The sequence below is a fragment of the Cheilinus undulatus genome, linkage group 7 (genome assembly GCF_018320785.1).
Source record: "Cheilinus undulatus linkage group 7, ASM1832078v1, whole genome shotgun sequence".
Taxonomy (NCBI): domain Eukaryota; kingdom Metazoa; phylum Chordata; class Actinopteri; order Labriformes; family Labridae; genus Cheilinus; species Cheilinus undulatus.
In genome coordinates this window covers 38,152,120-38,163,528 of record NC_054871.1, presented here as the reverse complement: position 1 = coordinate 38,163,528, position 11,409 = coordinate 38,152,120, and the positions used below count along the sequence as shown (strand labels likewise).

Genomic DNA, 11,409 nt, shown 5'->3' with positions numbered 1-11,409 from the left:
ACCGACCTGCAATTCAGCCACAATGGCTCTGCAGGAGGAAGGTGGGCCTACCAGAGGCCACCAACCTGTGTGCCATCCATGGGTAGCATACCAGTAAAATGTTACCAGTGAGTAATTCTCTTCTATAATATCACAACTGCATTGATAGGAACTGTACATCTAGCATGTTTGAGTTTAGAAAAACAGCTGCTGTTATTGTAAAAAAAAAAAATTACTAACTTATGATATAGAGTGGAGTAGTTTTAGAAAGTACCCCTTAAATATGAACAGAAAAAATAGCCTTTTCCTGATGTATTTAAAATCAGGTTTTTGTTTATCAGCATTATTCAGTAAGTTGACTTAATTGGTGAACAATGCCAGCTTTGTAAGCATCTATATGACTATTACAGCTGCGATCCTGTGAATGAATTCTAGAGTCAGTCTCTTTGGCCTTACTTTATCCGAGGATGTGCTGTCTCTCTTCCAACCACATTACATCACAGTGCCATGGGACAGGAAGAGGTACTGTGAGGGTAAACACACAGACCCTGTTAATCTGCTCTCATCCCCCTCTGATCCTGTAAACCTGCCAAAAGTTCCAAAACATCTCACTTTACTTAATTCAAGAAATCATGTGTAGGAGCAAAGGCCTGCTCTAAATTAGTCTGGCCTCCTCTGCGTTTTTGTTTTTTGGGGGAAAAAGCCTCTTTTAATTTAATTCTTTGTTTGTCATGGTCTTTTGTCTGGGGCATAGGCAATCAGTGACTAAATGCATTAGCTGCACAACAAATGTGTGTTCCAGGTACCCAAAGGGGGGAAGCTGGAAACGAAAATAATGACATCACAGTCTGGCTGAATGAGGTGGATGAGCATTTTGTTTAGGAATTTAATAGATTAGTCATCAGTTGGACAGAAGTGTTGGAGCATGACAATACTGCTGTGAGGGCAGGCTGAAAAAACACACAGATGTAAAATCACAGAGGCCTTTATGGCCCTGAAAATTTGGCTTGATTGTAAAATCCTTATATTAAAGATAAGTGTCATTTTAAATCTCATTATAAGTAAACTAACCAGGAAACATGAGTGAAAAATGGACAGGAAAAGAGTTGTTTAGCAGTGATGACTATATCAACACTGTAGAGGTATGATTGGCCAGATTTTAATTGGCATCTGTCTGGCTTTGTAACAAGCAGCAACCTCCAGTGTTGAACATGAAGCCAGTGTGGAAGTGCAAAAAACTGCAGTTCCTGGCTGCAAAAGCAAGGAATCCCCATTAGGTCCCAAAATATTAGTTTTTACAGCAAAAACAAACATAGTTTTAACCTGGCAAGTACAAAAAGCAAACCTGATCTGAACACATTTTATGGCTAAAAGCTTCTCCACCCATCAATTCTGCTGTAGCTTTCTGTCTCTGTGCAATGCTGAGCTAACAACATATACAGGTTTGTTGTTTTTTAACCACAAACAATATGATGGGATCAGCAATGTGGGAAACAGAGACTTGGCCTACATGACATAAAGAAGCCCGGATCCTGAATCCTGGATCTATTGGACTTGATTTCAACTAAGAGGCTTGACTGAGCAGAAATAGATGTGGGATTTTTTCCATGCACATTTGTTGACAGCTGCATTTGCTGTCTTCACTCTGCCCATGCAAAGCTACAAATACAATAATTAATGTCTCCTTGGTGTTAACTTGTGACATAGTTTTATGGATGTTAACTTGCATGGCACCCAACTCCAGCCAACAAGAACAGGCAAAAGATGCTAGTGTAAGTTTAAGCATTTTTTTCTTTTATTCATTTATCACCACTCATTCATGTCTCTCGCTCGCCCCCACTCCCTCTATTTTCCTGCTCTGATAATCAGCTGATGATGGGTGTTTACTCACTGAAGTTCTATGCAAGTCTACACTACCATGACCTCTCTTAATCATTCAAACTGCTGCTGTCATATTTTAAAATGAGTCCCCTCCTCTGCAGAAAATCTGTTGTTTCAGTGTGACCACTGCAACCCTCCTCCACCCCATCCACCTTTATTCATCTCATCAGGTCCAGCTGCTCAGAAGTCTATTCCTCTTCTCATCGTACACCAGTGTTCATCAGGGGTATCCTGTCTTCTATGTCAGGAAGTGGGAAAGCTGGACATTATTGTGGACCCGGGTTTCAACCACTACCACAAATGATTAAATTGAAGGGGTGGGTCCAAAACAAAATGGTAATAAGCCAAACCAATGGGAAAACAGTTCTTAAATGAGCCTTCAACATTTTAGAAGTTCTTTGCAAACCCACTTCTGATTCAAACCCAATATCAGGGAAAATCTTGACTTATGGTTGACATTATTATTATTTTGCTAGATTGACTCCTTGAACTTTTCAAATTCTAACTTTAAAGGACAGGCCCGTGGATAGAGAAGGGATCTAGGAGAAGAGTTAGGAAAGGGGTCGAGGGCCGGGGCTGAACCAAGGTGGCAGAAGCTTGCCCCTCGGCCAACTAGCTGCCAACTAATCTGTAACACGTTTTGGATGTTTTCTGTCATGTACAGTACATATCATAATTTAGTAAGATGCCTATTCAGCATTTTGATTTCCAGTGGCTTTAAAAGGGGTCAAAAAGATTTATGGACCAGTCAACTCAAACCTGAGCTGGCATAAAAAGAAGCTGCTTTACCAGTCGCCCTTGGCCGCCTTCTCTGCTGCCATAATCACAGAGACTTTCAAATGTAGTTCAGCACACACTGCTTACACCTGGTCTCCAAGGAGCTCTAATCAAAAGCAAAGACGGAGCAAAGCCAGCGGGGGAGGGGAGGGCGAGGTATGGACTCATGCATTGCACTCATCTTGGTTTGAAAAAAAGAAACCTAAAGCCAGAGGTCCACATGGTCCATATCAAGCTATGAGCTCACCAGAGACGAGTCATGACTTCAGCACAGCAGAGCCAAACCTAACACATCATTATTACAGCTCATTGTTGTAAACCACATCCATACAGGAGGGATCCACACATACTTCCAGTACAGCACCCAGAGAGTGGCACACAAATCATCAATAAACAAGAGTTGGTTGTAAAATATTCTGGAAATTTATTGGACATAATGGGTATACATGTATCATGCATATTTACAGCATATATAAAAGTTTCACAAACCAAAAGAAAAACATGAATGAACGTATAATCAAAATTTTACACATTTACAAAATGCCCCAAAAAGGCGATCTTGGCATCATAGAAGCTCAGACTCTTCATTATTTGCTTTGAGATTGAAAAATGCAACACTAAGGGGCCCAGAATCATCCACCCTCAGAATAAACTATAAAAACTTTTTTGAGCTCAAACATAGGTATTGAAAACACTCACACTTATGAAAACACACAAAGTACACATTCATAGAACAACATGAGGTAGTCACATGGTTATAAAAATACAATCAATAACTAGAAATATGGATTTCCCTGCAAAAACTCACATCTAAATAAGCATATTTGTTGAATTTCTAGTCAAAAATATCTTAAATACTATTAGCTGGCAACACACTTGACTATCATAGGCCTGATTTTCCCCAACTATCAATGGCCATAGATGATTGGTAGCTTGTCACAACTGGTTATGTGCCCAAACTATTGGTAAACCGATATTATTTAAGTGACAATACTTATTATAAGCAAGTTATGAGGCCAGTAACTGAAATTTGGAGCTGGTATGCATGGTTATAGCCAGACGTGTCAATGACCAGATGTTGTGTTAGAAAAAGAAGATCAGTTCTGTGATTATGGCAGCAAAATCAGAGCCTCTACAGTGCTTTAACAACAAACCACTATGGGGCAGAAAAAAGAAAGGCATAGGCAGATATTGCTGATGGGTTTGATGCAACTGTGGAATCACCACTGTGATATCGTTACAATTGGGAGACCTGTGGTCTTGTGATATGGCCGAATGGTTGAGTTTGCATCAAGGTTTTAATGTTAGAGATGGGTTTAAACTGTTCTTACATGTGTGGTTTCCCACAAAATTTGAACTGGTTAAGATATGAGAATCATCTGGTATGTAGCCAGCCTAAATTTAGTTTGTATATCTCATTTCAAGACAGTCATAGGTGAAACGTACTAGAGGCACCACAAGCAATACAGGCCTCATTTTTATGTTTTATATCTTGAAATAGGATGTTTGTCTGGATTTGGCAGATAAATGTGGCTTAAAGTTGGTGTAATTAGTTTTTTTTTATTAGGCAGACAAATACACTTAAACTGGAGTTTTTGCAGTTTTGTGCTCAGATTACAGCTGTTCTTGGATCAGCATTTACCATAAATCACAAACTGAACATGCACACTTTAAAAATGCTCCTTTTATGTGATACAGCATCATTATTTCATATTGACAGAGTAGTATATCTGCTAAGTTTGGCATATTTTTGTAACAGATGGAGAAGTGTAGCTCTTTCCCAGCATGCACTGCAGCTAAAAGCAGGCAGGAATGTTTGAACAGCAACTCTCATGGATCATAATGTTAGTGTGAGTGAAAGAAATCCCCCAATTATCTCAAATGAGAAGATTAGATCCAGAACATAACTTGAGGCTCAGCCACTTAACAGCATGACATGAGGGAGGTGGAGGAGATAATTACATACGGGAGATGGATTCACCGCAGTCGATAAGAGAAACCTCCACAGTACAGGAACGTCAGAACGCCTTAATCCCACAATGACCGCTGATTACAGGCTGCAGCATATTTCTGCTGGGTGAAACACTGATCTCTCACTAAGTATCCTCTGTATACAGAGGGATGCAGTGTTGTTTTTCATGATGATGCTGTTTGATAACAGCAACAGCGGCTTCATATCACTGCTGTATATTTACTGAGAGCTTTACTGAATAGAGGATCCAGCAAGGTTGTGGCTCGGACGTTCGCTGGCAGCAGGCCCGATAAAACAAACAAGCACGAATGTTGCTCTAAGTCCAAGTGGTTCCAATGCAACTCAATAAAAATCATCTCTCAAGTGTTATTGAAAACAGTTTGGTTTCCAGAAACAAAATAAAATAGCTGGATTCTCTCCATCCTCCATTGTTACTGAATACACACAAACTTATTATATATTCAGCTCTCTATGTGGTCAAACTGCTGCCAACAGTGGGTTTTCCTTGATTTCATCTTTGCATTACTTTCAGGAGATGTTGCAATTGTTGTGACAACAAGAGGACCGAAACAAGTCTGTAGTCTGGTTATTGTTCTATGACAGCATGATTACCAAGCATTGAGTTTGAGCGAATCGGAAAGGATCACCATCTTTCCAGACAAAAACTTCCAGGTAGACAATTTAATACAATTTAATGCTGTGGATCAACAAGGTCACGGAAAAATAGCAACATTTTTAGGTGATATTGTGTATGTGGTTGCACAGTAACAATAGAAAGTGGAAAAAGGGTCTAATTTTTTATATATTTAAATCCTTTGAGTGTCCAGAAACTGGATCCACAATCAAAATGAGTCACAAAATCTTATTAAAGACATTCAAGTAAAATGGCTTGCCTCATTGGCGGTGCATTTTTACTTAGCTGAAGCAATTCAGCCCTTAGGTTTGACATTTATATCTTGAATGTTTTGAAGATGTTTATTTAAGTCACGAGGTAAGTGTGGCTTAAATTAAGTTGAATTGTAATAACATAGTTTTTAAAATGTAAATTTAAAATGTGCATTATTTAAAAACAGTAATCAAAATTTTATAAGCATGGTCTCGAGTTAAAAAGCATCCTTTTAGTTGATTCTGGTGTTCTAGGACTCAAAATTGTCTTTTATTTTGCCAGATCAGCTGTAAGATGTTAAAAAATGCAACAAAACTATAGAGAAGAAAAACAGCAAACCTTAGCATCTTATTTAATTTCATAGTGATACGTGGTAATTATCCAGTGATTTCTCAAGACTAAGGTGGTAATTACCTTGTAATAACTTGGCATATTATCCATAACTCTGTATGATTAAGAAAGTATTTAGCTAGTAATAACTTGTTAATGATCAAATAATTCCTCATAATATTGTGGCAATTCTCTGGTTATTAGGTTGGATTTTACCCTAACCCTCTAGCCCTAACCGTCTAAGCCTAGAAATGACTTGAAAACCATTCAGAAAGGATTAACTTTAATTTAGTGGGCCAAAATAAAGACATTACCTGGGAGTTATCAAGCAACTTATATTGAAAATTTCATCTTATTTCTAAGAAAAATCTTGGCAAAATACCACCTAATTACCAGAGAAAAGCCGCAATATTACAAGGGTCAGGATTAGGGTAAAATACCACATAATTACTGTGTCACATAATATAAGGGTTCGAGTTAGCTTTAAAGGGTTGGGGTTAGGGTAAAACACCACCTAAATACCAGAGAATTGCCACAATATTACAAGGAACAACTTGATAATTGATGCATCATTACTAGGTAAATACTTCCTTAATATATCATATTTCCAAGATTATACTTGATAAAATGCTAACTTATTACAAGGTAATTACCACCTTATTCTTGAGAAATGAATACAACACTTATTTCTATAAAATTACTAATTACTAATTACTAAGATTAAGTGTAACGGAAAAATCATATAAATCAGACGTCCGTTTTAAGAGTGCTACTCTTAACTTTACAGTAACAGCCCAAAGGGGATAACAAAAGTAAATAAATTTTAACCTTATGCTTCTGTATATCCTGGTGCTTATTTCCACCAGTTGTCTACCTGGAAGTGTGAGAATTTTTTGTTCGGCACATTTTACTCACTGCTGCAGCCCATACTCAGTGACACCTTGTAGGAAAATAGTCTGTAAATAAAAAAAATAAGCTTGCATAGCTATTATGAGGAGAGTTGTAGCTGTATTTCCTGCATAGAAGAAGTCCTGTTCAGTTTGAGAAGCATTTACATCTCTTATTCATTAAGGACTCATTACATAATATGTTTTAGGACACATGATTTAATAAAACTAAAACATAAAGTCACTAAATGTCAGTGCAGTTTTTTTTTTTATAACTGGGCATTTAAGTCAAAGTGTAAGTATTTGCATCCAACTCACTTTAACTAAACACTCAAAAGTGTGATTCCACAAAAGCAGCTGAATAGCTCTGTATTTAAATATGAATATATGACTGTAACTAAAGTGTCATAAAACATGTGATGAGACCTGTATGAATGAAGAGAATAAATCCTCCTTAATCATGTAGAATACATGAGCACATCCATAAAAATTCACAGTACTTTCACACACACACGACAATAAAATTCTCTGGGTAAATATATTCCAAAATATAATTCTATACACAAATATATATAAATTTAAACTCTGTTCCCTCTGTAGAAAGCTTTATACATGTTTACATGAGGAGAAAAACGTTGAGATAGAGTACATTCTGTTTTTCTTGTTCTGGTTAAATCCTTACAGGGAAACTCCCCTCCTCCAATACAAAGGGCACAGTTTGTCCCACAAACACTCAAACAGGTTAAAGGAAGGCACTTCAGCAAACATTCATGTCGTTCTGAGACGGTGGGACAGTCGTGGTGTTGCAGAAAAATATAAAAACATGAAAATATACGTCCATTATAATGAGCTCGAAGTACAGCTTATTTAACACTCTGTCAGTGCCAAGGTTTATACACAACATACACTGTACATGAAGCTTTATGATTTATAAACACTACCTTACTCTGCTTCTGAGACGATAAAATATGTAAAATGAAGTGTAACATTTTTCTCCAGAATCACTGAGTGATATGACATTATTCTTCAACTCCTTTATTAAAAGAAGCCAATATTAATTGTGTCACTTATTTGTAGCTTTGCTGCCTTTATCTGCTTTTAGTTATATCTTAAGGTGGGTATATTTCTACTATTTTTTTTAAATCTAACAGAATGAACATTTTACTTAAAGAGGATACAGAAATTACATTGGCAGTAAATAGTGTAGGGTTGCAGAGAAACAGATGTTAAGATCAAACTGCTTTCAACTATACTTAATCATAATTTTGAATTAATGTCCTTAAATTATACTCTGTTTACACTAAATCTGTCACTAAATATCACTGTTTAAACATCTAAAAATCAGATATAGAATTAACTTTCACCTATAACTTACAAATCCTGTCATAAGGAAGTAGAAAAACAGAATTTGCACATATTCTGCCTCATAGCATTTATGAGTATTTACAATACTTACACAAATATACAGCTCTAATCTTCTATCTCAAACTTAAAGAAAAGTTTAACATTTGAGGAAATATGCGTATTTATATGATTTTTTTCTTAACTTATTTACTGTAACATTTTAATCTTTAATTTGAAGATATTTGTATGCACGTCTCCTGTGTTTCTTTTAGATTCAAGACTCAAATATAATAGTTAATGGTGGATGGTTGGTTGTTATCACTCTGATGTCTTAATGAGAATGATGGAGCTGGAGAAAGGGTATTTTAATTTTGCCTAGCTTCAAAACTATGCGTAGGGAGAAAAAAGGTAGCCCAGAGAAACTTTTAAGTAACCCCCAAATCAAGAAAGCGCAGTTGTTACTAAGTTTGACAAAATTGAACATGTTAATAGTTGAGCTCTGGGGGTGCTAAAGGCTGTTTTTCAAGCATCACAACAGGGGCTGTACATTAAGATGGACAGAGCAACAGATGACTAAGCTCATAACAACCCCGTTCTAAAATTCATACAGAAACAGCATGAGACAGTTGCAAAGCTAGCAAATAATTGCTAAGTACACTCTGCGGTGTAAGTGTTTGTTTGTTATTAAAGCTTTATGCTGTTTCCTGTCTCTTTCCGTTTTGTGCTAGGCGAGGTTAGGCTGTTTATCTCCAGTATCCAGCTTATCAAAAAGATCTCAGAGTGCTGATCACATTTACCAAAATGTTAAACTATTCTGTTATCAGAAACTAGAAAGGGGAACACATAATGCCCCTGCAAAGTTTGAAACATTATTTTCATCGAGTCTCAGACTCAAATCTGCTGAAATGAACTACTGTAACTACTTAAAGAACCTAGTATCATCAAAGTGATAGCATTATAATGTATCTTTTATCAACATGACTTTTCACATTTATCTGTCACATTATTTGGTGTTTACTCTTCTGTATACATTCAATACCTGGTACACTTTCTTTAAAAAGCCATCACCTCTCTTCGTTAAAAGATGACAACATACTGCACTTTTGTCCTTATGTTTATAGTGGTTGCTTCGCTCTTTTGCCCCTTTAAGGTCAGCATGTCATGAAGGAACGTGTTAGACCAGCCATCAGCATCTCACTTACTAATACTGACATCACTGCTGCTTGTCTGCTTTCCTTGCTGCACACCTGCGTGTTATAAACAGCCTAAATCAAACCATGTACGGTCAAAATAAAAGGCTGTGTTGAAGTCTAAAAAACAGCATCTGGATTAGAAAGGAAAGCCTGGTATTAACTTATTTTTTGTAGATCTAATAAAAATAAAAGCAGTAGATTTTTCCTGTTCTTAGTCAAAGTGGCATCAAAGGAATTTACACAAGGATTAAAAGCATTATCATCTACCTTGTTCTATTTTGGATTCTACTTTTTTAACTTTATATTGCATATTTCCTTTCATGGAAGGAGACTGACACACCGGTCCATGTGGTCATAGACCCCTACGGTGCTGTGGCAGGGTCTCTTCCTGGGCTACGCGGTGCTGCTGCTGGAGCATGGTGTGCTTTGTGTACTACCGATACTGTGGGCAGCGCTGCTGTTCTCTGAGGTGGGCTGGGACTTCTGGACCTGCTGTGTTCCTGCAGCAGCTGCATCGCCTAGACACAAAGCAGGAAAGACAGAGAGATAGAAGAAAGGATGTAAATGACACAAACACAGAAAGAAGCGTGACAAGTAACTTGGTTAAAAGTTAGAAATTGCTCTCCTACAACGCTGGAATGTGTTTTGTTCACTGACAAACACCCAGTATGGGGGCATTTTCTAAAAACAAGTTTCAGACATTTAAAGTCGTTTTAAAAACTTAGCACAGCAAAAGATTTTTGAAACCTCAACCAATTTTGAAAATGAAGAGATCCCACACATAATGACATACAGTGCATTCAGAAGTGCCTTCACTTTTGTTAGCCTGATGCTACAGTCAAATTCATTTTCATCCTCATTAATCTGCACCCAGTACCCCTTAATGACAAGTGAAATAGAATTTTGGACATTTTTGCAAATTTACAAAAATTTTAAAAAACTGAGGTATCACATTGACTTTAAATTTAGCTCAGATTCCTTCAAATTCTTTTAATCTTTGCTAAGATGTTTCTACACCTTGAGTGGAGTCCACCTGTAGTACATTTGTAACATTACAAACTAAGAAAAAAACCCTAGAGGGTTAGGGTTAGGCGCCTAAACCCTAAGGTTAGGATTAGGGTAAGGGGGCGGGAAATAAAATTTAAAATGGCACACCACAAACTAAGGCATTACCCAAAGAGCGTTAGTCCTCTATGGCCCTGCTATAGAGGTCTGCAGTCAGATGTCTCTCGAAACAATAGCGAATGTCACTCTCCAAAATTCAACACCTCTTTAAATACAAACTGCATCTTTTGTTGTATTTTTCAATATCATAATAAAAGCTAAAGCCTTTAAATTATTTTTAATCAATCACTTGGTTTATAATCCCCAGACATCTTTTGCATTACCGTGTGTTTCTACTCTACTCTTGTGTAATTAAAAACAGTCTAGATTTCAGTACAATGCATTTTTCATTTTTTCAGATGAATGCAGGAAAACTCTGCTCTCCATCTACTTTAATGTCTATCTCCTTTAAGTGTAATGTGCCATAGATTCACAGCTTGTTTTCAACTCAAAGGACCTAAAAATATCACTATAGCAAGCCTGGAAACCTCAGCAAACATCCTATCTGATGGAAGATATTTTGGACAGAAAGATGAAGAGGAGTCCCGCTTATGGATTTGATTTCTTTGGTTGTCTGGAATCAATTAGCAGCTTCAGTAGATGAAGCAGAACAAACATAACGCAGGATCTTCTGACTAAAGCACAAACCACTCACTGGTTTATTTTTCTACATCTAAATAAGCATTTCGCATCGTAGACTCTTTGGATCCAATGATTAAAAAGGAGGAGCGAATAAAAGTTCTGAAATTTGCTTACAGAAATGTCCCTGATACACAAAGAAGGGTTTCTGAAATAAATCCAAATCTGTGTTTCATTTGAGTTTTTGGCAGCAGTATCTCTGCAGTCTGTTCCTTGGTTACTTCCTAAAAATCCTCTTGCTAGAAAAATGGAAAGCACCCAATTAAGTCCTCTCCCTTAGACAAAGATTTTTCTACTGACAGCTTGGTTTGGACTAAAAGCAGAGAGTGTACATATGAGTGTTTGCATATATGACAGGCACATGTGTCCACAGGCGATCCTGCATCCCGCTCCCTCTTCGGGGCCCCGGAGTTCTGT

At 37.2% G+C, this 11,409-nt stretch overlaps 1 protein-coding gene across 1 annotated transcript in view; it reads right to left on the bottom strand.

The window, feature by feature from the left end:
- Window positions 1-4,052: 4,052 nt before the first annotated feature.
- The window catches only part of tgfbr3 (transforming growth factor, beta receptor III), a 130,914-nt gene continuing 123,557 nt past the window's right edge, over window positions 4,053-11,409 (bottom strand). Inside the window, exon 17 of the mRNA XM_041791016.1 lies at window positions 4,053-9,767. Within this exon, the coding sequence (XP_041646950.1) occupies window positions 9,643-9,767 (125 nt within the window). The 3' untranslated portion in view covers window positions 4,053-9,642. The remainder of the gene's footprint in view (window positions 9,768-11,409) is intronic.